Source organism: Natator depressus, chromosome 2, assembly GCF_965152275.1.
Source record: "Natator depressus isolate rNatDep1 chromosome 2, rNatDep2.hap1, whole genome shotgun sequence".
Lineage (NCBI taxonomy): Eukaryota > Metazoa > Chordata > Testudines > Cheloniidae > Natator > Natator depressus.
In genome coordinates, this window is record NC_134235.1 from 138,450,435 (window position 1) to 138,478,083 (window position 27,649).

A 27,649-nucleotide genomic window follows, 5' to 3' on the forward strand; every position below is an offset into this window, starting at 1 on the left:
GTATGAATTTGTTTTGGAAGAGGAAAGAGGATTCCCCCCCAAAAGTCATATAATCTAGTGTATTAATCACAGGGCTAAGAATAATTAGTTTCTGAATTTTGTTCCCATCTCTGCTACTGACAAACCGTAATCATTCTTTGCATCTTTGTAGCATTTTGCATGCATTCCTTAATTATGCTGTGCAACTTTGCAAAGTAGGTAAATATGATTGCTCCCATTTTGCAGATTTTGAAACAAAGACTGAGTGAAATGAACTAAGGTCATACAGCAAGTCAGTGTTAGAATCAGACAAAAATAGAATTCAGTGATCTTGACTCTCAAAGCCAATGTTCATTCCAATAGATTAGAAAATAAATGAAACTGCAAGGAAATCTACTTAATCTTTCTCAGTTTAGGATTTCAGATCTTTAAAATTGGGAAAATAATATTTTTTTTTGGTCTGTGGCAGCAGGTATTTTAAATCTTGTGCAGTACATTTTCACCTGTGATAAATACCGTTGGCTCTCTATTATAGGTAGTGGACTTGTGGCAGTGGTAAGCTGATCTGTGAGAGGAGTACCTCTGCCAAACCATGTGTTGGATGTTAAAGATGGGCACCCAAAACAAAGCTTCTTTTGAAAATTTTCCCATAAGTATTTTTTTTGGGGGGCATTGCAGTAGAATGGATTATTCATGGGCCTACGAAACGGGACTTGGATTCTAATCTTTTTCCTGTCCCTACTCTACAGTCTGACATTGGGCAAGTCACTGAATGTCTGTCTCAGTTTCTTCATATTGAAAGTGATATATACCGCTTGGTACAGGTGTTGTGAGATACAATGTGTGTAGCGTTGTTGTAGCTGTGGTGGTCCCAGGATGAAAGAGACACTATAGGTGAGGTAATAACTTTTATTGGACCAACTTCTGTTGGTGGAAGGGACAAGCTTTCAAGCTACAAAGATCTTCCTCAGGCCCGGAGAAGACAGACAACCAGAGTGAGCAAAATACAAGGTGTGACAGATTGTTAAGCATAAGGGGTTTACTCATGCTGTAGGATATGCTACATGCTTAACATGTCTTCTTTCTCTCCACTCCCCATCCTACACTGATGACCTTCCAGTAACTCTTTCTACATTGGAACCATAGTAGAGTTTAAGCTTCAATGCTTTTATGGGTTAAAATTTCCAGAATCAGACACTGGCACATACTGCTATACAACATTTAGACTTCTTGTGTCCTGGTGGTATTTGCTTTAGTTCTCTGTTCTAAAGCAATCTTTATAATACTCTACAAACCCAGGATACACTGGTATGCCAAGAACAGTCTTTTATAGAGTACATTTGTGAGATAAAACTGCTTTTTGTACAAAAGAGTTAAGGTATTATTTAAAAAGGGAACAATACCTTATGAGGGTGTTTCATGCTGCTAGATACAATTTGTTACAAATGCTCTGGTCATTCACTAAAGGATTCTTCCAGACTGTTTTAGAAGTTTTCAGTGAATCCCCACTGATGTAGAAATTCATCTGCAATAGAAATTGTTTTAAATGGAAGGGAGTCTGGGGAATGAGGGGGACTGGTTATAAGGTTGTTATTTTTCTGAAAATAAACAAACTCATTCTTGGGCTAGTTGAAAAGGCAAATCAAAGAGTACTGTGTAGTATTGTCTGGAGGCTTTTCCTTCCCCTCATTTAAATAGGCTTTCAGCCTATTATTTTTACTAATTACAGAGTCTTTTTACTATTAATACAATCTCCATGAAAGGTCAGCTGCAAAAAATTAGCTACATTAAATCATCATGAGTTGGCTTTGGTTATTTAAAATGAAAATGGGGCAAACTGTGGTTTAAATTGTTAAACTGCAACAGTTAGTAAAGAAATCACAAGTTCTTTCTGGTAAAAAGCAAATGCAGTCAATGACACTTTTAATCTAAATAACAGATATGAATCACACCCTAGATGTGAAAGGTACCATCTGATATCAAAGGCACTCTTGATTATACAGTATATATATATATATATATATATATATATATATATATTATGCAAATATGCACATGTATCAGTATGTACACACTGAAATATACACTCTACTTCATAAAAGAATATACTTCCTAAGTCATAGCTTTTGAATATTAGATCAGGCAATAATAAGGTTTAATTCATACACTAACACTACAGTGTTACAGCTGTGGTATAAATATGTTGAAGCAAAGAGACAACACAGAAATTAGGCTAAATCACCTTAGTTCCATAGTAGACAATTTTAGTGCTGTTGTTTTGTATGTTTCTTTTTTCTCTCAAGCCAAAATGTAAGTTTTCGTGCTTGTGATTAGTGCTGGATTGGTAGCCTCTTGAATTTATACTGACAGGAAGGACAGCAACAGTGCACGCTTTCCCACAACATGATGACTATGTCTCTCAACAAAGTTGACCTCAAATGCTATGGCGATGCAGGCCATTTAACTACCTAGAAGGACAGATCTGGGGATAGAGCATCTTTTCCTCTCCATACTTATTCAATCACTTTGCTTTGCTAGGACTGCCAGGAATAGTGCTAATTAGTGCTGACTGTGTTTTTTCTGATGTAAGTAAGTGTGTGCTAGGTCTGGATTGAAAACACCAATCACACTTTAACTATGTCACTAAGCAGCCATCAATAAGAATGATATATGTTTCTGAGGAAAAAAACATTATAACAATATTATATGGATTCTCCCCAATATCAGCTGCTAATGTGAAAGAACTATGTACCATGAACATGACTGTGTTAGCTGTCTCTATCTGACACTCCTATGTGTTTTGTACTTTACTTATCTTTGTCTATAAATATTTTCATTGGTATGTATTTCAGGCAGTGGAGTGGCAGTGTGATGAAGCTACTAAAAGAGCCTGTTACAGTAAGGGCAAATCAAAGGTAAGTGCATGACAGCTGTGCTGCTTAATCAAAACTTATATTTGGTTGACAAGATATCCAGTAGAGCCCTGTACGGGACTAGTCAGCGTACAAACCTCTTCTCTATAAAGTTCTTGTTCTCCTTCTAAAAGTAATGCAAGATTCTTTAGGGTAGCAATATGGCATTTCCTGGAGTGTAGGCAAATATAAACAATAATATTTCAGGAAACAATATTTCAGCTGCTTCCTTCCAGAACCCATCAAAGGCTCTAGAGTAACAATACTCCAATTACTTAGTTTGTGTCACTTTACTTTCTTAGTCCTACAGTATGTGAAATTCAGTGGGTTAGATTCTGATCTCATTGGTGTAAATCTAGATTAACTCCTCAGAAACCCTTCCATAATACACCGTTTATCTCTTTGGGTATCAGGCCCAATTTTATAAACTTTTCTCTTTCTCTGCCACATGAATTGCCCCAGGATTTATTGACCTTTTCAGAATAATGGTCTGAAATTCACTACCTCTGTAGACATAAGACCTGCTTAGTTTCTGCTGTCCAGAGCCAGATTCCAGTTTAACCAGCTACATGTTTTTTTATGTACACAGCATAGTTGAATGCAGTGCCAAGAAAGGACCGGTCCTATGGGCATATAAAAAGAACAATTTTTTGTGAGTTTTTAGAGGTGCATTAACTAACCAAATTTATTTGTGTGACATTGTGCAGAATCTACTTCACAACTTGAGCATTTTTTTATCTGTTGCTGCTTATGTTTGCCAGTTGTGAAGGCACTTGTATCACAACCCTATGGGTTCACTGTAAATAAGTTACATTTGAGAAATGCTAACGTTATGAACCTACGTTGCTCATTGAAAGAAATAAAACAGTATCGGTTTTATAACTTGTATTCAAATTTTTAAACAAACAAAAACAAAATCAAGAAAACCTATCACCAAAGCTAAGCTACTGTTCGTAATACTAAACTAAACTAAGAATAAAACAATACAGCTATCACATCAAGTCAAGTCAAGAAGTTAGTCTCGGTATTGGAATGGAATCAAATTAATCAGATCATCAGATTAATATAGCAAATAATCAATCCTTATAAGAGGGATCTCAAAAGGAGGCTCTCTCCTTGGTTAGAAACCCCAACTAAAAAAAATTCACCCAAGTCAGTCAAGTCTAACTTGGATCTGGTTAAATATTTTTATACTGAAAACAAATTATTCTCTAATACTAAAACCACAACCTCAGAGCCAATTATAAAGCTTCTTCTTTAGATTTCAGTTTCAGTGTGGTGGTTAACCCTTCCACAGTCTCCTCTCCCCAGATTGCATTGTACAGACTCTAACAAAACTCTTGGATAAGCAGAAGTTTGAGAAATCTTATGTACCAAATATTATGTATGACTGTTTAAGTTTGCAGAGGGTTAGCAACTGTCCCTCCCACTCCAGCTCAGTGGGAGGCCACTCTGCCTCACTACATCTCTGGGGTGCCACCCCAAGGAAGGATTAGAGCTTCGGCTTTTAGGCAGGGTAGGGCCAGCAAACAGTCTTGAGGCTCAGGCCCTCAGGCAGGGCGGAGCCAGCAAACAGTGTAGGCTCTTGGGCCCTAGGCAGGGCAGAGCAACCAAGCAGTTTTAAGGCTCAGGCCCTTAGGTGGAGCAGAGCAAAGGAACAGTTTTATAGCTCAGCCCTTCAGCAGGGCAGAGCAAATAAACAGTCTGACGACCCAGTTCTGGCAGATGGCAGGCAGACGCAGGCCTCTTGGCCTAAGGTGGGGAGGCTGCCACCCCAGGAGTGGGGTTGGCAGCAGGGAGTAGGGGAACCAGGGCCCACCCTACTTCACCAGGTATCAGCCCAGGGACCTACCAGTAGCAGAGTGTTCCGTCACTGGGTCAGCGAGGATCCAACCGAAACATGGTGACATAGAATCGAGCAACAACCCAACTGGACTAAAGTCTGTTTTCCCTGGCCACTTCTTACGATCCCCTTGCTGGGTACCTGCATTCCACAGGCGTCCTCTGTCTCCTCAGGATATGCGGCGAGCAACAGACCTGACAGCTCTTCACCTGGGTCAATCTTCTCTGGGGGCAAGGCGTGGCTTAGCGCTGGTTCAGCTCCAGGGCTCTACAGTGGCCTGAATAAGTCTGCTCCCTTCCCTGACTCAGACTCAACTGGGTTGGTGGCTCTGCCTTTTATACTTCCTGTCCTGCCCCTTGGCTTCCGGCGGGAGGGGCAAGCCTGATCTGGCTCTGTCCACCTGGGATTACAGAGTGACTCCTCCCTCTCCAGCTCAGTGGGAGGACACTCTGTCTCATTATAAAGTTCCTTAGGACTTTTAAACACAGAATATGGAACATACTTTAATGAATATCCTTGAGACTTTGGTTAGGGCTGTTGAAACTGGGGAACTTTTTTTGGTGCCTTCCCTTTATGACCTTGATGGGTGCTCATACACACATGCATTCACACAACCTCTCTTCCACACCCTAAAATGAGAGAATAAAAAGGCTGGACTGCCTCCCAGCTTTAATAGAAGCAAAAGACAATATTAGAAAAAGGAAAAATAAGATACGTAAAATAACAGGGGGATTGCTAACACTTCAGTTTTCATGGCCTTCTTGATTGTCACAGAACAGGAGCTGTAATTGCAGTCCAGCAGCTAGATGGTGATGTTGCTGGCACAGCATTTAGTGGCATCCTTCATGTGCAGGGAGACGGGTCAAAGGCTGGTGTAGCCTTCTTGTAGATGAACTGGCTTCCTTTCTTTAAGGTGGTTGACCTTAGGATTTCAGGAATGTCAGTCATCCCTCAGGTGGTTTGCTGACCCAAAAAAACAAGGCTTCTTGGCCTTCCATTTATTTCTTATAGTTTTTAATCTTTGCTTACTCCACCTTGCAGTGCCTCCCTTGAAAGTCTCTGAGCAAATCAATATGGAGCCACACAAGTTGGTCAGTTATTGTTTAAATTAGGTCATTGTTAGTGAGCTTTGATTTTGGGAAAGTCCTGCTTAAGCCACCAATTTTTTAAAAAAACCCATTGCTTTGCATACCACAGAGACTAGGTCCGTGACACCCACCCTCCAAAAAATAAATAAATAAAATAGAAAAAACAGAACAGAGGCCACTCTTGTTGAACTTGACAAGGCCATGTCCATGTGAAAAAGTCTTGACATGAAAATATGTAACCAGTTTATGGAAAATTGACCCTAAATCCTATAAAGATAACGGATTGAAAAGACCCTAGCAACTACCAGCCTCTCAGCATTCATCCATCAGCAAGGTAAAATAAATGTAAACAGTTTAGGACCAGATGTGATCTCCGAAACTCACTCAACGTTTCGCTGCCAAGTTTCAAGTGGCTGGGATGAGAATCAGCACCTCGAAATTGAAGGTCCTGGTCCTTTCCTGGAAGGAATTGGGCTGCTCTCTCCAGGTAAATGGGGAACAGTTGCCCTTAGTGGAAGAGTTCAAATATCTAGGGGTCTTGTTCACAAGTGATAGTAAGTGGGAGCGTGAGATTGACCGGCAGATTGGTGCACTGGTGACAGTGATGCGGGTGCTGTACCTATACTTGGTAGTGAAGCGGGAGCTGAGTTCTCGGACAAAGCTTTCTGTTTATAGGTTGCTCTGTGTCCCCATCCTCACTTATGGTCCTGAACTTTGGGTAATGACCAAAAGGATGAGATTGCAGATACAAGCGGTGGAAATGAGGTTTTTCTGCAGGGTGGCTGGGCTTGCTCTCTGAGACAGGGTGAGGGGCTCAGCTATTTAGGAGACCCTCGGAGTAGAGACGGTACTCCTCTGGATCGAGAGGAGCCAGCTGTGGTGGTTCAGGCAACTGATAAGGATGCCCCCTAGGAGGCTTCCGTTGGAACTCTACCAGGCATGTCCCACTGGGTGGAGGCCCCGAGGCTGACCCAGGACACACTGGAGGGATTGTGTCTCCTGGCTGGCCTAGGAACGCTGGGGAATCCCCTAGGAGGAGCTGGAACCTGTTGCAGAGGAAAGGGAGGTCTGGTCCTCCCTACTCTCTATGCTGCCACTGCGACCGTCAACAGGAAAAGTGGCATAAAGGAGAAAGAAGAAAGAAGAGAAGATGGGCCAGATGTCACCATTCTTCTTATAAACAAGACAATTTACAGTAATCTTCATATTTAGAAACTAGGACAAAAATCAAACAGCTTATCTTTGTAAGGTCGCATCCTGATAAAGAAGAGATACCTTAAAACTTCTCAAGATAAAACATTAATAAAATAAAACAAAAATAAAAATTATTAAAATGTGCAGAAGATCTCTCTTCCTACATACTCTGTTTCTCTCACAGAATCTGTTCTTGTAAATTATTTTTTTTAAAAAAGCACATCTACAAAAATCATACATTGTATCTGTTTGAGTCATTAAATATGATTAAATCCTTATGAAGTCAAGTTAATGGAAATATCCAAGGACCTTATTTCAAAGCTAGAAAAGATTACCTATTCTGTGACATAACATGACCTTTAACTCTAGTAACCTAGAAGTTCTAGTCTATTTAAACATTCAGATTAAAATGAGACTTTATATATATATTTTTAAAAGTTACTGTAGTATGTTCTGTAGGATTATGCTGTATAGAAGTACATCAGTTAGGCTATACATGCAATTTACTACAATGACCTTTGCTGTTTCATGAATTAAAATGAATTGAATTAAAAAGGTAAAGAAAAAACATAAAAATAAATCAAAAGCAGTAATTACAAAATTACTTAATAGGCTTCAGGAGTTTAATTCAGCAGGACACAAGTAAATGCAGTTACTTATATCCAGGTGCCAAAACATCTGGATCCAGGCATCTCTTACAAATGCTCTCACTGCCTTAAACATAGTCTTAAACATATTCACCACTTTCACTTGTCAATGGTTTAAATAGAAAGAAAATTCATTCACATCACCATTTTCCTTGCTAAATTCAGGAAAATAACTTTGCTTTGTAGGGATGGCCTACCCTATTCTATTTGGGATTGATTAAAATACTGATAAACTCACACCCATGGAAAAGATGTTGTGGACAGTAAAGAGGCAGAATTATAATTTATTTGGAAAAACTTTACTGAATATATAATCTATTAAGAATCATATATGTAAAATATAGCAGATTGAGTAACGCAAAGGAGAAATGAAGTATGAGGGCTGCCGGATGCCATACATTGACTGGTTGGACTTTGGGCCCAGTAGACAACTTCAGTCCTGGATCTTTTGTACAAACCCAATAGAAAAACCATTAGTAAAATAATAGCTGAGGACTTTCCAAGTTACTATATTTAAATAGACTTTGAAATGTCTCTTTAATGATTTTGAACTTTGTGTTTGTGATTCTGAAGAATTACATGTCTCTGATGTACAAAACAAGATTGTAGTGTTGATTTTTTTGTTATTTAGTTTGACGTTAATAATGTGTGTTTATAACTGTTATATTTGTGGAAAACTAATGAACCATTTATTTAGAAAACACCAAAATGATTAGGGATGGGAGGGGAATAAATTTAACCACTGCATTAGGTTTTAATAGGTCATTGCCACCCATGCAATTATAACATGTTTTCATAGGCATTTATAGTATGACGAATTTTAAATGAGTTTCCCAAAGAGGCACGGGTGCTTTAGTAACTTTTGCAAACTCAGTTACCATATAACCAACTTTCATAATTTTAAAATTAATTGTCATAAATGCTACTGGCAGATAGCTCACTTCAGAAGAGAGTGAAAGATAAAGAAAGAAAATGTGTCAATGAAATGTTAAAAAAATCACCTCCTTGTATTAAGTTTCCATGTTGTTTCTGTAAATCACCTATGTCCTTCTCATACCTATGGAAGCATGGTCAGTATCCGTGATTTTTTTAAAAAAATATACAATTTATGTCGTAAGCATAGATACATACTTCGTGAGATACTATGCTCCATTTCTCACATTGTGTTTTGTAAAAACTTGGGATGCACAGAAGTAGACTTCTTTGACTTCAGGAGAAATCTGTTTAAACATCTCAGTCTTCCTAAAACCCTGTGCCTAAATTTGTTACCAGCAGTTAATTGCTGAACAATATCAGTTCAAATAATTCATTGGATATTGCTGAATACAGTATATGATTTTGAAAATTTCTTTTGTGAATTATGCTGCTCCTTCTATAGCTATTTTACTTAACATTGTCTCAGACTGCAGAAGATAACCTTGGTTCTTTCTGGGAAATCCCTGTTTTTACTTATTTCCCCCTCATTCTGGAAAGAAATAATACAAAACCATTTAAAAAACCCTAAAACCACTGCCACTGAGAAACCCAATCTTCCTGATAATTTATAAAGTCTGGAAAAATAGATTTATGAAAATACAGTTTGTTTTTCTTGGTTAGAAAATATGTGTGTCAATGCTTAACAAAATAGGTGAAATCTTAAATATAGCTGATTCTGAAAACTGAAATACAATATTCTTATGTATTCTTTAAAGGTCTAGTCCTGCTTCCTTTGAAATCAATGCCAAATCTATCACTGTCTTCAAGGGCAGAATGATCAGGTCTTAAATTGGGAGATTTGGATGTGTAAGCAATGTAGAATTGAGCCCTGAAAAAATTATTTGAAAGAAATAAGGGGTAAAATCCTGTATCCATTAAGTCAGTGGCAAAATTCCCATTGACTTCAATTAGTGCAGGATTTCTCCTAAGGGCTGTGGTGGAAGTGAAAAGTAAATTATGATACAAATCTGTACTTGTGAGCTAATGTTATAAATTTCAATTTTCTACAGTTTGTGGCTTAAAACAGTAGTTCCTCTTGTAGTGGTTTGGTGGATTGACATTTTCCTTCTCCATATTCCTTCATGCTATTACCCTAGCACAGTTATCAGCTTCACTCCTTTTTGATGTTCATTCTGTCTGTCTTGCCTCTTCTTTTTTCTTTTTCTTTGTTTTTTCTTCTTCCTCTCTTCCCTTTTCCTCCAAACAGTCAAAAGTCACGCACAATCTACCATGTCCCACAATCCTTTGCAGTTGAAAAAGACTGGAATTTGTATCTATCAATGCATAGGCACCCTGTGGAACTTGTTCCTAAGGGATGTTGTGAAGACCAGAAGTATAACTAGGTTAAAAAAATAATTAGATAAGTTCATGGAGGACAGGTCCATCAATAGCTATTAGCCATGATGGTCAGGGATGCAACCCCATGCTCCAGGTCGCTAAACCTCTGACTGCCGGAAGCTGGGACTGGATGACAGGGTACGGATCATTCAAAATTGCCCTGTTTTGTTCATTTCCCTGGAAGCATCTGGCTCAGACAGGATATTGGGCTAGATGGACCATTAGTCTGACTTAGTATGGCCACTCTTATGACAGGGTTTGTTTTTTTACTGTTTTGTAGGTCATGCATCAAGAAAGCTCAGGGGGATATAGGAGAATTGGTGCTGCTAGATATGAGGGGCTTTTCTGTACCAGAAAACTGATACAGTTCCTCTCTGCAAAAGCAAGTTGGTAGTCTGCCTTCACATGACTGATAGCCTCTTTACTCCCCAAGTCTTACTTTTGGCTCCCCTCAAAAATCCCTTCTGCCTTCCACCTCTCTGTCACCCCCCACCCCAGGTTCCTTTTGCATTAAATATATTAAACAGGAGGAGGGAAGGAAGGAGGGAGGATGAGTGGCTTTCAAAGGGCCATCTTTGGCTGCAGAAGCATACTTGCAGTGCGGGGGGGAAGGTGGATTTGGGGTTGTTTCTTCTCGTTGCCCCTCTCCTTTGTCCCAGTGGAGCCCACATTCCAGTTTAGGAACTATTCTCCTATAGTCATTAAAATGCAGCCTTTGCTATGGAAATGTATGGCACTAACAACAATAAAGAGGTAAAAAATGATATTAATATTTTATTTAAAGTTTTTAACCCAAGGAAACTTTCTGAGATGCTTCATCGTATATGTAAGGAATTTAATGATAGAATAGATTACAAGGAAATAAAACAATAAAACTCGTCTGTATCTAAAAAGGTAACAAAGACCCTCAGGGACCTCTTAAGTAGGCTTGTATTAAATTATGCATAATACTTAAGGGGATTCACTTTCTAAGTTGTTTTTCCCTAAAAGATTTATGATTCTTAATGTAATATAGCCCTCAAACATTAATCCAGCTTTATCAGCAAGCCAGCTCACAGACATCAACATCTTGGAGTTTAAAAAAAAAAAAGTCTAAATGGCAATGGAATATGACAAATTGTATTTATTAAAGGGACATATAGTAGAAAATATGGTTGGAATGTGTCCTGTAAATAAAAGCATAGGCCTCTGTTTTAGTAGCAGTTGCTTTTGAGGATTAAAACTGTGAGAACGTCAGCCCATGTCTGAGAGTTGCAACACAGTGATTGTGATCTAACATGATGGATGAAAAGAAAGGTAACTCTCAGCCTACACTAGCGTACCTTGAATTTTAGCTTGACAACACTAAACATTTCCCCTGTCACAAAGTAGAAACATAGTATCCAAATTTAACTGCACAATACGAAAGCATATGCTGATATTAAATACTTTTGCTTGGAGTAGTACTAAGTATGTTTTTTAAAAAGACTGTTAGGAATGGACCTCAGGAGCGTGGGTACACAAGCACCAATTTTCTTTCACTCCCATCATACCCTTCTGAAAGAAAGAGTAAAGTGCTCAGTAGCAGTGACCCAAAACTGTTACTGCAATATGTATGTCATTATAGTACAATAATATGGTTATTTGTGTAAAAACAACCAGGAGTCCGGTGGTACCTTGAAGACTAACAGATTTATTTGGGCATAAGCTTTTGTGGGTAAAAAACCCACTTCTTCAGATGTATGGAGTGAAAATTACAGATGCAGGCATTATTATACTGACACATGAAGAGAAGGGAGTTACCTCACAAGTGGAGAACCAGTGTTGACAGGGCCAATACAATCAGGGTGGCCACTCCCAATAATTGATGAGGAGGTATTAATTCCAGGAGAGGCAAAATTGCTTTCGTAGTGAGCCAGCCACACCCAGTCCCTATTCAAGCCCAAATTAATGGTGTTAAATTTGCAAATTAATTTTAGTTTTGCAGTTTCTCTTTGAAGTCTGTTTCTGAAGTTTTATTGTTCAAGGATGGCTACTTTTAAATCTGTTATAGAATGTCCAGGAAGATTGAAGTGTTCTCCTACTGGCTTTTGTGGGTTTTTTACCCATGAAAGCTTATGCCCAAATAATTCTCGTAAATAAATTTTAACGGCCTGGTTAGCAGTGCTGACCAGAGCCGCCAGGGTCCCTTTTCGACTGGGTATTCCAGTCGAAAACAGGTCTCCTGGCAACCCTAGTGTCACCTGGCCCTTTATAGCGGTGGCCAGTGGTGCGCAGCAGCAGAGGGTGCTCGAGCCACTCTGATGGGTATCACTGAGGGAAAAAATTCTGATAACTGTGTGCAGGGCGCACACACACCAAGAGTGGAATGGACATGTGCAACACATTTTGAAGAACAATTATGATAGGTCATTAACCATTTTTTCTGTTGTTTAGCAAGCCAGAAGATAGCAGGGCTTTTGATTTCAAACTGCAGTCATATTCACCATTCACAGTCTAGAAGGGAAAAGAAAACACAATATGACCCATTAGGATTCAGGGTCAACAGCACCAAATTCCAAAATGGTTCCCAGGAGAAAACACCCCTTTCCCTTGTCTCTGCTACAGGGGCTTCTCCAAGACCATCAGGCGTTAAACACCTAGTTTTGTCTGGCCGATAGGTCTTATTAGGTACTATATAACCTATTGGCCTTGCCTGGGTGTGGTTGGGGAGTTCAGATTATCTAGGCAATCAACAAGCAAATACTTGAGCAGAGATGGCTGAGAAAGTTGACTGTTCTTAAAACTGTTAATTTCTTTTGTTATAATTGCTGTTGTGTTAAAAATAAAAACAAAACAATGAGTCTGGGACCTGGGAAGAAGGGGCTTGATGGGGATTCTTTTTTTTTCTTTTCTTTTTTTTTTTTTTTTGGTGTATTCTGCTAACAGACTAAGCCCATAAAGTGGGGAGCCCTTTTTAATTTTTTTTGACCAACCACAGGGTCTGGTTACAGTGGGAGAATTTGGTCTTTACTTACAGGGCCTAGGCTCTATGTACAAAAGGAGGCTGTGCTGGTGGAGCAGGGAGCTCTGCCTGTGTGGCATGCTCTTTCTTTCCATTCACACCACAGAAGCCCTTCTGTAGGACAGCTGTGAGTTTCCACCTCTATGCAGTTGGACAACAGAGAATGTTCTTCTCCCACACTTTGAAATCCAGTGGAGAAAACAAATTAATTACTTTTACCTGAGACTGCTTCCCTCTTCGTTGCCGTGGAACCTGTTTTACCAGAGTAGGGGGATAAGGATTACCAGGGACAACAGGGCAGAAGGACTCGTTTGAGTCATGGTTTCTGCTGGAGCTCTGCAGTCCAGGTGGCAGCAGGGAGCCAGTGGGTTGAGGTAGTAAAACAGAATGTGCACGTTAAGAGGGGGCTCAAGGAAAACCATATTTTTCCTCCTGCCACAATGGAAGAATAAGTGGGAAGACTTCACGATTGAAAATTGTGGCATTTCCTCTCTTACATAGGTTGTTCCCTCATAGGGGAGAGTGAGACCCAAAAATATTTTGCCCAGAGGACGGGCCACCCTCAAGTATGCCACTGAAGAATGGATTTACACTCTATTGAGGAATTCCATTGGTTACTGGATTATGGCTACTGAGATGCTACCTTATTTGCAGAAAAGGAACCTGCATCGAATTTTGCCTACAGACTTTATTGATAATAGATAATCATGCTGAGCTTTGTTAGAAGCCAAGGAAGGAAGAGAGTTGGAGGGGAAAATATATAAGGACATGATCACACATGACAGTTTAATGCACACTTGGCTTCAGAAAGCTGATAGTAGTTACTTAAACTTCATAGAGTTATTGACCTTAAACGGTGCTTAAAATAACTAGTGGATCAAGGAGTGAGCCAAATAAAATGTCATTATGGCCAGCATGTGTTCACATTTTATAAGCTCTACAGAAGTCCACATGGTTAAAAGGTACTAAATCTGGCCATTCAGGTTGGCACTTACAGCAGGGATTGTTGTAAAGCAAGGAAATAAATATGAGAGATAAAGGGAGAAAATAGAGCAAAAGATTAAAAATAACCTGCAATGGATTCATTTTTCATTTAATTATTTAAGGCTCTAAGGGCCCAATGCATGAGTGTCAGGGCTCTTCACAAGAGTATTTAAAAACATAAAAATCAAATATAGACATAGCTGAAATGGTAACCTAAAACAATGAATTTGCTACAAAGAGATAAATATCTGCAACCAGATTGCCCTTATGTTGTCAAATTGGTATGAAAATGAAGTAAAAAACCTGGCCAGATAATAGTTGAAACCTTGGCATAAATTTTGTTAGTCTACTTTATATTTTTGTAAAATCAGAGAATGCTTGGTAAATAAATTGTTTTTTTTCCCGAAGATTTTTTATAAGGGAGCAGGAAAGCAAAATAGTGGGTAAAACTTCAGTTGCAGAATAGACCTATGTGAAATAAACCCGTTCAAACAAAACTGTTCTTGAAGTCTGATGAATTCAAAGGCCACCCTTATACCAAACACTGCCATTTCACACAACAAGCCATTGTAATCCCTTAAAGACATCCAAGACTCCTGAATTTGAACATCCAAGTGATCCCATATAGTTAAGATTGTCTCTGAACCCAGCAAACTGACTCTGGAAGGTTCACATGACTGTATAACATAATAGTTTTTCCAATTTTTTTAGCTGTTGCTATTTTTAAAAATATGGGTAAAATAGCTAATTGTAAAGAAAGTGTCCCTTGGTTCATCAAAAGAGAATGTGTTTTTTAATTCTCTCCCAAAGTGTGATTTTTTTTTCTTTTAAATATTGGTTAATTTAAATGTGATTCCTTATAAAAATAGCACTAGGATGAATTTGGGCCAGTGTCAAATCTACTTTGATTGCAGAGTGGGTTTATACAAGGGATGGATGTGACCCAAGATCTTTTGCTTACCATGTTGTATTATATGAATCATTGAAAAGTTGGCACAAGGATTGAGAGCATAAAAGGAAAGAATCTTGCAAATGTTAAGAATGTCAGTGTTGAAAATGAACATTATTCTTCTTGAACACAGAGTGGGTGCTCAGTGTACAACTAATTTTATCTCAGAGCTATTTCAGCAGGCTGTGGAGTATGAAGAGGAGAGGTGAATAAGTCTAATGGGTTGTAATATCATAGCCCACTTGCTTTTCCTACACTTACATTCCAAGGCTTGCTGGGATAGCAAAAGATGAAAAATCTCCTATTGTTTCTGTACATACCACTCTTGCTAACATACTTTATCAAAAGAAACAAAGATGGCATTCCATTTACCCTGACTAAAAAGCAAAATTTGCAGTAAGGGAAGTATCCAAAGCTTTAACCATCACTTTTAAGAGCTAAAAAGGACCAATAATACTGCCAAACTGCTCTGTAGTTTACTAATATTCCTGACTTCTGTTTGGTTCAAGGAATATTTTTTTTAAAAAAGTTTTGGTGAATTTAAGGTAAAGGTATTGTGTGATGTTTTGGAACTCAGTCTGAATTTTTTAAAATATTTTTATTGTTTGTATATAAAAAGTACACATAACAAAACAAAACATATAAATACATGCACAAGATGGAAATAGCATATTGTGGCAGAGCTCTGACCTTGTCCCCGTGGGTCCTGTGCTTCCAGGCGGTTTATGCTAGCTTCAGAGGCTCACTGCAACCCTCCACGTATCCCTTCTCTCTCTAGGACCAGGGATACAGTCTACTGAGCCCTTTTCATCATAAGCCAGCAATGGAAGTTGGTGAGAGAATTCCCACAGCCTCTGTTGCTCCTCCAGCCTCATGCCAAAACAGTTTAGCCTCCTGTCCTGACAGGGGCCCGTTTGCCCCTCCCAGGAGGTGTTTCTGTAGTGGTGGTTTGGAGGGAACCTGGGCCCGCCCTCTATTCCAGCTTCCGGCCCAGGGACCCTAATGGTAGCAGCTGTTGGCAGCCAACATTTTACTGCTGGCGTTGCTACATTTCCCTGGGCCACTTCCCCACAGCTCTCCTGCTTCTCCCTTATCTTAGGGCTCCCTTACTAATGACTTGAGGGTGTCTTCATTAACCAGCCCTTCAGCCACACTTCCTCTCCTCTGGCTCCCCAGCTCCTCTCTACCTGACTGGAGTGAGCCCTTTTATATTATCAGAGGGGCCTTAATTAGAGTCAGGTGGTCACATTAGCTTAATGGCCTCACCTGACTCTTTGCAGGTCAATTGGAGTCAGGTGTTCTCATTAGCCTGGAGCAGCCCCTGCTCTAGTCAGTCAGGGAACAGAAAACTGTTCATCCAGTGCCTTCTGCTACTCTGCTGTACCCAACTGGCCTGGGTCTATCACAATATAAATTAAAAAATTCAATGTTCATTATTTGTAAAACCTGGAAAACAAACAAAAACAAACAAACAAACAAAACCCCTGGACCTGTATAGGTCATGCAGGGCGTCAGTTATTGAAGTGACTAAATAGATAAATAAGTGAGAACATAACCTATGAGTCATAACCTATGAGTATCGGGGACTAATATATACTAAACTGCAAATGTATGCAATACTTTCATGTGTGAGCAGATATCTTCATATTTTTTCCAAGTGTTTCTATTAGACAGAGTCATATTTTCCATAAATGCAGAAGTAGAGAGCTCAGTAAACCAGTTAGTGTATCAGGAAAGAATTGCAGATTTCCATTTCTCAAAATAACTCTTTTGGCCACTAAAATAGTTCCTGCAATCAATTTCTTAATGTTAATTGGTAATACCAAGTCATCCAGAACCCTTAAAATACACAAGCTTGGAGAAGGGAAAGATAGCAACACTTAAAGTTTCTGAGAGACCACTGAATATGGTGTTCCAGAACACATGCATCATTTGACGAGTATAGAGGATTTGTGAAAGGTTGGCAAGTGGCTCTTTGGCAACACATGGTGAATGTTGGAGATGCAATCTTGCCTTAAACAAACATTCTGGAGTCTAACAGTATCTGTTTAATATCTTGAAAGAATCACAGGGATAAAAACTTGAAGTATCTTTCACATTAAGCCAGATATCCTCCCAGGTTTCTGTTGTGGTAGTAAGGCTAAGTTCTTTTCCCCATTTTTCTTTGAGACTGAGGTTGAGATGGTACTCTGAACCATTAAGCAACCTATAAGTAATTTTTACAAGGAGACTTCTGATTCCATATTTCTTTACATGTTTTTCTAGAAGTGAGAGAGTTGCAACACATCAAGTGTGCCCTATCCTTGCATGAATCCTTGAACATTTCCGCTGAACGAAGGAACTGTGAGACAGCGGTAGCTGATATTTTAGACTTATAAATGAAGGCCAGTCTATCACCTTGTATTATATCTCTAATTTATGTTAGTCCTTTTTCTATCCAAACTTAAGCCTGGAGTTGGCCTTGATTGTGAGACATGGGTTATCTCATAGTAGTACAGGAAGAGAGTTGGTAATATTGGATGCTGTAGTTATCTTAATGCACTGCAGGATGCCCCATGTAGATGCAAAGACTGGATTTTTCCTTAAGAGTGTGGGTAGCCTCTTAAGATATATAAAAGAATGGCATAGCTAAGGTTGTTTGTTTTTTTTTCCAATATCAAACCAGGCCGGTACATATACAGAGCTGCTGGAGGGAAACCATCCTACAATAGGACACATTTGGAATGCTAGATAATATAGATACAATTCTGGCAACCCCATGCTTCCAGTTGCCCAGGATTTTTTAAGGGTCTCGTGTGACAAACAAGGCTGTTTTATATCCCATAGAAATTGCATGATAGGCCTATTTATTCAAGCAAAGAGCAAGGGAGAGGCAATGAAAGGCAATAGGCTAATGATATAAGTCAATCTTGAGCAGATATTCATTTTAGCTATTTCTCATCTCCCTAGTAAGGATAGACGGAGGAGACGCCAGTTCCCTATATCCATGGAAATTTCTTTAAATGTATAGCCCATATTTATAGAAAAAAAATCGGGACTATTAGGACAAATTTTAATACGTACATAAATTATTTCCTTGCATATTTAAAATGGAAAATGCTGAAACTGAGAAGAATGTGGTCTTTTCATATATATCCACTGCCTGTGATTTATTCCAGTCAATGCGAAAACAAGAGATCTTTCCAAGAACATCAACTATATTTAAGGCTGCAAGTCTGTCACGGAAGTCACGGATTTTATGACTTTCCGGGACCTCCATGACTTCTGCAGCAGCCGGTGCAGCTGGCTCTGGCCTCTGGGCCAACCGCACCAGTCGCTGTTGGGCCAGTCTCAGGCCACCATACTTCCCTTCCCCACAGCAGCAGGGGTCCCGGGCCACCACCTCCCCTGCCCCCGAGCAGCACTGGCAGGGGTCCCAGGCCGCGCGCCGCTGCCTGGCCCTGCCTCCCCAGCACCGGCAGGGGTCCCGGGCTGTGCACTGCCACCCAGCCCCCCCCCCTTCCCCAGCACCCGTGGGGGGTCCCGAGCCATGCGCCACCGCCCTTAGCACCCAAGATTTAGTCAGGGGTATATAGTACAAGTCATGCACAGGTCACGGGCTGTGAATTTTTGTTTACTGCCCATGACCTGTCCATGACTTTTACCAAAAATAGCCATGACTAAAACGTAGCCTTAACTATATTCAACAATGATAGGATTGATGAGTGTGGATTCTTCAATAGCACAAAAAAGTCATCAGCATACAAACTGATTTTGTATTCTTTTCTGTTTATAGTCACACCCTTCAATGCCTGAGTGTTGATGTATGTACGTTGCCAGTGGTTCAAGAGAGACATTAAAAAGGAGGGACAAAGAGGGGATATCCCTGTCATGTCCCTCTTTCTAGTTGAAATGTGGGAGAAATAATTTCATTGGTTGATAGTGAAGCAAGAGGAGAGCTGTATAATACACTGACCCAATTCAGGAATATTTGTCCAAATCCAAAGGGTTTTTTAGGACCGCCATTAGATAAATCCATTCAACTTATCAAAGGCTTTCTCTGCATTAGAAGTAAGTCTGTAGAGGCAATATCTGACATCTGAGCTTGCTGGATCAAGTGAGGGATTTTTTTTTCTTGTATTTTCTTTTAATGAAACCAGCCTGATCTATGTGTATGATTAATGGGATGATGGTGTTCAGTGGTGTCACTAAAATGTTTGCAATTATTTTGCAATCTGTGTTCAATACAAATATGGGGTGGAAGTCATCACAGTTGCAACCACCTTTGTTCTTCTTTAATAGTAAAGAAATAAAATCAGTTCTCATGTCACAAGATATGGTTCCATTTTGGAATGTTTCAGTGAAGACCTTTGAAAGAATAGAAGATAGCCGATTACAAAATTTGTTGCAGAAATTTGCCAGAAAGCCATCCATCCCAGGGGTCTTGCCGGAATTCATATTTTTTTATAGTCTGTTTGATCTCTTGTGTTAGCTTTGTTCATAAACAACACTTGTTCTGAAGTTCAGGTATTAAAAGGCAGGCCTTCAATGAAATGATAAAACTTATCAGAGTCAAATTGATTGATTTATATAAAGCTTGATAGAATTGTTTAAATGTACTATATCTTTTGGGTCAAGGATGGAGAATAAGGAAGAGATATTACTGTTGCCTAGTTCCATCTTAAGTCTTCTGGCAAGTAGTTTACCTACTTTTTCTCCCCATTCATATCTTTGTTTGATCCTGTGGAATTCAAATTTTACTTGGCTGGATAAGCATTTGTTTTATTTATTTGGCATTGATTAGAGAACATAAGAGGTTTTCATTCTTTTGGGCATTCTTGTGCATTCTCTGCAACTCATCTATTTGCTTGTCCAGAGAGCCTAGTAACTTGATTTTTTCACTCTTCTTTTGGGAAGCATGCTTCATGCATTCTCCCCTCACAGTAGCTTTCAGAGGTTCCCAAAAGATGGTATTTGAGATAACTGAGTGCTTATTTTCCTCTATGAAGTTAGAGATCACTGAATCAACTGTAGAGCAAAACTTTGCATCTTTTAGTAGCAGAGTGTTCAGCTTACACCTAGAAGTTTTTAATTATGTGTAACCAGGGTCTATGGTAAGTATAATTGGAGCATGTCATGAAATTAATATATTATCAGTAGCTACTTCTAGCCATGCTGGAATCAGTTCTGAAGACGCAAGAAAAAAGTCAATTCTAGACTAAGGTGAATGTACGGAAGAGAAATATGTATAGTCTTGTTCCTTGGGGTGTGTCAGTCTCCATATATTGTTTGTATCAGCTTCATACATCAACAATAAAGGTTAGTTTATTGGGTTTTGAGAGCTGTGCAGATATCTATCTAATGTAGTATTCCAATTGCCTCCCAGTATTACAGGAATGTCTCTTTTATTAGAAAGGATGTCTGCAATATCTTTGAAAAAATCAGAATTACCTCCACTTGGACTGTAAATGATTCCAAGAATTAACTTTTTTGAGTTGAAACAGCCTTCAAGAAGAATGTATCTTCCTTTGGGACTGTATATATTGAAAAGTTATACTTTTATGAATTAAAGTGTATGTGCCTCTGTTCTTAGAATTCAATAATTAATGATACTCAGCACCTACCCACATCTTCTTGATTTGATCGGCATTTATTTCTGCTAGAGGAGTTTCCTGCAATAAAGCTACTTGATCTGAGGTGTGTCAGGATTTTAATTCTTTTGGAAGGTTTTTTAAGTCCCCTCACATTCCAGGTCTACACTCTATGAAAATTCATGGTGAAGATTTAAATGATATATTAAGACATATAACCGTATTCTAAAGATAGCTATTTCTCTGTGCTATTGTAAAACCACATCTCTAGGATATGGTCTGTATTTATACATATTAGATACTAGTTAGTTTTGAGTTAATGTATATCTTCAGTTGAGCCTCTAAGAGTCAAGTATAGAAAAAGATCTATAGTTAAATATCATATGTCTTCCAAAATATATTTGTCATGGAAAACAAACAAAAAAAATTAATAGATTTAAAACAAGTCAGTGGGGGCATGTTCAGATCCCTGAAGGCTTCAGTTCCAACTGCTCCTCCCGTCCCTATATTATGAGTAGTGCAGATAATACTTTAGTCAGTAGATGGTGCTATAAACCCCAGTTTAGGGTTGAATTATTACTCTATGCATTGCAGTGCTATACAGTTGTGATTGCTCAGTTACAAAGTTCAGTCTTGCTGGTTATCTGCTAGGAGTGGGAAGATGGTGTAATTGAATATTACCATATCTACAAGAATACATAGGAAAACAAGTATGCTTTTTATGGTGATAAAAACATTATGCTATTTTTGGTCAAAGTTGGTCTCAATCTTTGAAGTGTCTGCCAAGCTTCAGAGGGGGTTTTGCAAAATCTTGCGGAGCCTGTTAAAGCCATAGTGAAGGTGGATGGGTACTTGATGCTATAGCTGATGTTGCTCTCCCTCAGGATTTACTTATGCCATTGAGTGCAGTCCTCTTTTTGATAAGCTCAGCTAAGTCAGGAAAAAGAAATTTTGTGACCTCTGCACATAAGGGTTTCCCCTTTTATGGCAGCGTTCATTAACATTACTTTATCATTGAACTTCAGCAGCTTGAAGATGATGGGTCTGGGCTTATCAGACACCTGTCTTCTAGTACCAGGCATTCAATGAGCCCTTTCAGTATCGAATGGGGGTGGCTGAGGATCCAATTTAAGTATGTCAGGGAGAAGTTTCTGAAGAAAGGTGATACTATCCATCCCCTCCAGACCCTCAGCAGTGCCCAGGTGGTGAAGATTGTTTCTCTGAGATCTGTTTTCTAAGTCATCCTGTTTTTCTTCCAGTTTGTCTAGTCTAAGCTTTAAGTGGGCAGTTTCTACTTTAATTTCACTGCTTTCAATGGCAATCTTTTGTAGCTGATTTTCCAAGTGAGCAATTGGGGATTTTACATCACATACATCTTTAGAGAGGCCATGAATATCTTTTGAGATTGAAATCCAGTCAGTCTGTGAGGAAATCTTTCAGTGTCACAATGTCCTAGGCTAGGTTCTGCTATGGCCTTGAGGATCTCCCCCTTCATCTGCTTAGGTGATTCAGGCTTGGGTCTTTTGTTGCCCGTCATTTTTTCATTGGAATCCATATTCAACAGTTTGATGTTTATCCAGAGGATCAATGTAAAATTTTATGGCAGAAATGTATTGCCAATTTGCTAGGAAAGTAATTATTAGAGAAGAATTGATATGTGGTGAGTGAGGTGGTCTGGGACTAGACAACCATCTTCCTCATGAGTACCATGCGACCTCCCCAGTCTGAATTTGAAAGTGTTAGAAAACCTTAAATTTAAGAATTAGAGGATTTTAAAAATTTAATTTTAATTGAACAGTAGGTTACCTGAGAGACTCATGCACTGGGTTTTTGTGGTTTTTTTGTACTCGGTGTTGAAGAAAAGAGTCCTAAAGGAATATGCTTAAAACTCTTTGCTTAAAACTCTTTGTGTCATGGGTCTAAATAGTTCTGTTCCTTTTGTTTTTTAATCTGTTTAGAGTCTCTTCAGTTTACAAAGGCTCGTTTTCATGATTTGAGCCAACTAAATAGTGCCCTCACCAACACGGTGAGGGGACATGGGACACTGGCCAGTGCCTCTTCTTTTGTAATCCTGTAAGGGCAGGATTCCACGGTGCGGGCTGTTATGGTGACCTCTGACAGGTTTCAGAGTAACAGCCGTGTTAGTCTGTATTTGCAAAAAGAAAAGGAGTACTTGTGGCACCTTAGAGACTAACCAATTTATTTGAGCATAAGCTTTCGTGAGCTACAGCTCACTTCATTGGACCTCTGAAGTGCACTTTGCCACTGAGCTCTAATGGCCTCCACCTGCTCTCACTGAAATCAATGGGACACTTTCCATCCTGTGTGCAAGCACGTATTGGGGGCAGGGGGACTGCACTGCGGAAAATGTGTTACACTTTTATAGATGTAGTAAAGGTCAATGGTGAGCATTCTGCCTGCAGCTCACTTCATGGTAATATGGCTTCCTGGCTTTTGCCTGCATAATAAGCAAAACATAGCCCTGGTAAAGTCACTGCAATTGCAGGGTCTTATGTCAGGCCTGAATTTGGCCCATTGCCTCCAGCCATCACCACTCATGTTGTACAAATCCTTCCTTACCTCTCAGTGTAGCTCAGACACCATATGTCTTAATTTGTCCCTTTTTGAATTCAAAACCATGACTGCTGGATGTGCAACCATATACACAATGCAAGGCAGTGCCACAAATTCTATAGTATACTCCAGTGGGTCCAGATAGCGACCTGTTTTCAAAACATATGCACAACTGCATTTGATGTCACTGTAGCGGAAGCCCAGAAAATGGTGCTTTCTGCAGGATAACAAGGTACCTTTTCAAAGGGTGTGGATTTAGCTGCATGACCTCAGTTAATATCAGGAGTTACATCGCTAAGTCCCAATGTGCTTTAAAACTTTACCCAAAGACCTTGAGAATTAGAAGCAAAATGGAAAGCTGCTTAGCCGTTCATTTAAGCCAGAGGTGTCTGTAAGCTATTTTCTTACAAGCTATTTTTTTTGCTTGAGTTTTAGTGAATTTAAGCTGCAGCAGGAGTGTTTGTATCTTCTTGATTTACAATTCTAATAGATTTTTAGTATTATAACAAAAAGCCTTCTGCCAGGTGATACATACCTGAACCAGCCATGAAAGTTTTTGTTGTGTCTTAATTTCTCCAATATCAGAGTCTAATCATCAGAAAAATGTCACACACTGTGATGGAGTTAAAAAAAAAAGTAACATAATTCCTCCAGGGTGAGTTTACATGTTATTTGAAGAGATGAAATTTTGGAGGCCATCTTGAGGAACCTTAGTGATTGGAGAAATGTATGTCCTGTGGGTAATTTAATATGCTTCTAATGTCATGCTTTAAAGTAATAGGGCCAAATCTTCACCTGGAGATCTAGCTCATGAGGTATATCTATGGTAGCTTCAACAAACCCAAGCTAGTGACCCACTGACCACCCTCACCCTGTGGCCTGGCCTGTCGTGAGATACAGCATTTGATCTTTTGGGACCGATATTTTTATTCATGGTGGTGTATATCACATACAAAGTTTAACTGGACTTTTAAAATATCAATTTGGCAGATGCATTCAGTACTGGACAGGTTTATTTGACTCTATTAGGGGCTTTTCTTAAGGAAAGAATGGATTCTTATACTATAGTTAGGAATTCAATCTAAGTACTTATTGATTTCTCACTTATCAGATAAGTTCAAGCATTGCTTATCAGAGTTTTCACATACAGTGACATAGCCCTGATGAATAGTTCAAGTTTTAAATGGTCTCCCTCTCCTTTGCAGCATTGCTGAATACATTGTTTCTTTTCTGCATCACAGGAAGAATGCCAGAACTATATCCGTGTGCTTCTCGTTGGCGGTGACCGGCTCTTCACCTGTGGAACCAATGCTTTCACTCCTATTTGCACCAATCGGACGGTATGAGTAAACAAATTGATCCCACATGTTCACAGAAATGATGACTATTGCCACTGTGAAACAAAACCGCTGCTATGGGGCTGTGCAGATTGGTAATGGGATATTTCACTTCTAGACTCTTAGCTCAAATACAGCCCTAGTCAGTAACTGACAGTAATCGTCTCTCTGATCAGTTGCCTGTGTAAGATGTTGAGATCTCCACAGTGAACAAGCTTCCACATCACAAAAATCACCACCGTATTTGACTTTATTTAGTCCTCTTGTTGGCAGAAAGAGACCGAATCAGCTTTCAAGGCCGAACGCCTCTTACCTGGATAGAGGTACCTTTCAAGTTAGGGATGAGGCAGATTTGCATAGGGAAGTTTGCCCTGCTGCTGCTGCCTGTGCTGTGCGTAATCAGAGTAGTTCACACTATAGGGTTGTCAATCTAACAACATTCAATATAAGCAATAAATGTGCATACATTCAAAATTACAAGAAATGAGACAGCTGTAACTGCAATATGCAAATCAAATAAAGATTAGTCAGTTAAAAAACTAGACTTCAGGGCCTTGGCCTAAAATCTAAATATCTTTTATTCGCTTTTTTCATATGCTTTTCAAACTTGTCAGAACAATTTCAGATACATGCAGCATGTCTTTAAAAATAAAATCAATTTTTAAAAGGTGTTGTAACTGCAATGTTTGCAGAAGATCAAAAGGGTTTAGTAATTTTTTTCAGCAAGAAAATACTGAGCAAATGTAGTTTTTTGTATTCCAGAGCACGTTCACAACCATGACTGTGATGTGTACTGAACCTTTCCAAATTCATCTTCAGGTTTTGGGAACAAACATGTAACCCCCCTTTCTTCCCTGGGTTACTCGGGATCAGGCAACACTCACCTGTGTGCCTGATGTTGCTGACATTATAGGAGATTCTGAGTAGCCCAGTGGTGATGTTGGATAAGTGGGAATCCTCTATCCACCCTCTGCTGTGGTCCCTTTACTCCTAAAGGAAATTAAAATTGGTGGTGCCTCCACCTGGCTGGCTCCTGTACACACTCAATGGTGTGCCTTGGGAACCTCCAGGAATAAACCCCTTCAAATAATAATAATAACCTGTGGCATGGGTCTAACTCAAATACCAATTATAAATAATATACATCCAATATACTTAAATTAGAGCTAACACTCATTTACTTAACAACTTAAAGAAACAGGGTATAACAGGCTAAGATTAAATGTCACTACTGATTTAAATCCACAGGGGGGGAAGTTGAATAAAATCAATTAACAAATATAGTATACAGTACCATTTACCCCACCCCGGAGTGTACACTCCTCTGGATTTCAGAGTCCGAGACGCTTGCGTGGACACACTGAAGATCTGAAGCTGGAGACAGCACTCTGTGGGTTCTGTATATCAGTCCAGCCAAGGCAACAAGCTGCACAACCCCAATAAAGGCGGGAGCTGGCTCCACCAAATGTCAGCAACTCTGGGTCCTGGTTCAATGGGAAGATCACTCTGCCTCTCCTCAGACTCAGTCTCTCTGCAGTGCCCCTTCCCGGGCAAGTACTTTCTCCATTAACAGTGGGGGTTACTCACAGTCCTTCACTGCAGGCCCAGCTCAGTCAGCTCTGGGCACAGCAACAGCCTCTGCCCTGGCTCTAGTGAAGCCACCAACAGCCTCTGATCAAAGCCCCTGCAGACTCTCAGCAGCAGCTCCTGGTATGGACAGAGCTCCACAGCAGCCATCTCACGCCTCTTCCCAAACTGGAGTCTACCGCCTGCTCTCCCTGCTGGAGGAAGTCTCTCTTTCTCTCTCTCTCTCTAAGGCTAGATTGCTGCACACAGGTATTTCCCCTGCAACACTTCAAATAAAGTTCAGAGGCCCCTCTAGTAAAGGGTGCCTACGAAACAGATATGATAAGATACAGACATTTGAATATCTTCATAGAGAGAAAAGTGATTTTAGCATGATTTCAAAGTGTGATTATGATAAAACCATGAAACTGACATCCCCTTTTTATTTAAGTGATTTTGTTGAATGTTTTCTTGGAATTTTATGCCTCAATATATTTCACAATATAGCAATGCACAAGAGATGAGATACACAGCCACATTTCAAATGTATTGCGTTTAACAGAGTGTCCAAAATCCACCTTTTGGTGCATAAATCAGGATTTAGGTACATAAAATGGAGGGTCACAAAAACTTGGTGTGTGCATCCCATTGTGTAAAATTTGGATATCTAATGAATGTCATTGTGGGCCAAAAAAAGTAAAGAAAGGCTGATGCAGCTACGTACAGATAGATTTAGCTAAGATGATAATATATATGATGCTGATTTCTGATTGGTGTCAGCAACAAAATTCCAAATTTTTGGAAATGTTATTCTGCTATTTTTAACACAGACACAATTTATGGATTTAAAAGATGTCAACAAGAAAATTACTGATTAAGGATATATCAAAGGGAGAGATAGAGAGAGAATGCATCAAGGATTAATTAAAATTAGAATAAACATCAAAACAGCAAAAAGAAAAGGAGTACTTGTGGCACCTTAGAGACGAACAAATTTATTTGAGCATAAGCTTTCGTCAGCTACAGCTCACTTCACTGCACTCACTGAATGCATCCGATGAAGTGAGCTGTAGCTCACGAAAGCTTATGCTCAAGTAAATTTGTTAGTCTCTAAAGTGCCACAAGTACTCCTGTTCTTTTTGCGAATACAGACTAACACGGCTGCTACTCTGAAACCTATCAAAATAGCACTGGCTGGAATATGGTGACCTTTTATTGGTGTTTTGTTTTGTTTGTACTTTAAAAAATAAATATGCTCAGTGTCAAATCTCTGGGAACATGTACACTATTTAAACTTACTGCACATCAATTTCCAAAGTAGCATATTGGCTTTAAAACTGTGGTTTGTGGGTGAGTGTATTAGGGCCTGCTAAATCATACCATCAGTTCCATTGGGCTGGAAAGCTCATTGTTATTTTGAGCTCATTATCGCTGTGTCCTGGAAGACACCAACAAAGCTAGCAGCAGGAGAGTGGGGTGGGGAGAGAGAAAACCTTTTGTAGTGGTAAACACCCATTTTTTCATGCTTGTGTGTATAAAAAGATCTTCTATACTTTCCACAGTATGCATCCGATGAAGTGAGCTGTAGCTCACGAAAGCTTATGCTCAAATAAATTGGTTAGTCTCTAAGGTGCCACAAGTACTCCTTTTCTTTTTGCGAATACAGACTAACACGGCTGTTACTCTGAAACCTGTGATAATGTTTCTATG

The 27,649-nt window shown here is 39.4% G+C and overlaps 1 protein-coding gene across 2 annotated transcripts in view; it reads left to right on the forward strand.

Moving 5' to 3' along the window:
• Nucleotides 1-27,649, forward strand: part of SEMA5A (semaphorin 5A) — a 606,804-nt gene that overhangs the window by 351,493 nt on the left and 227,662 nt on the right. For both annotated transcript variants that reach the window (XM_074945055.1, XM_074945056.1), the window contains exons 5-6: nucleotides 2,832-2,894; nucleotides 24,278-24,376. In XM_074945055.1, the coding sequence (XP_074801156.1) occupies nucleotides 2,832-2,894; nucleotides 24,278-24,376 (162 nt within the window). The remainder of the gene's footprint in view (nucleotides 1-2,831; nucleotides 2,895-24,277; nucleotides 24,377-27,649) is intronic.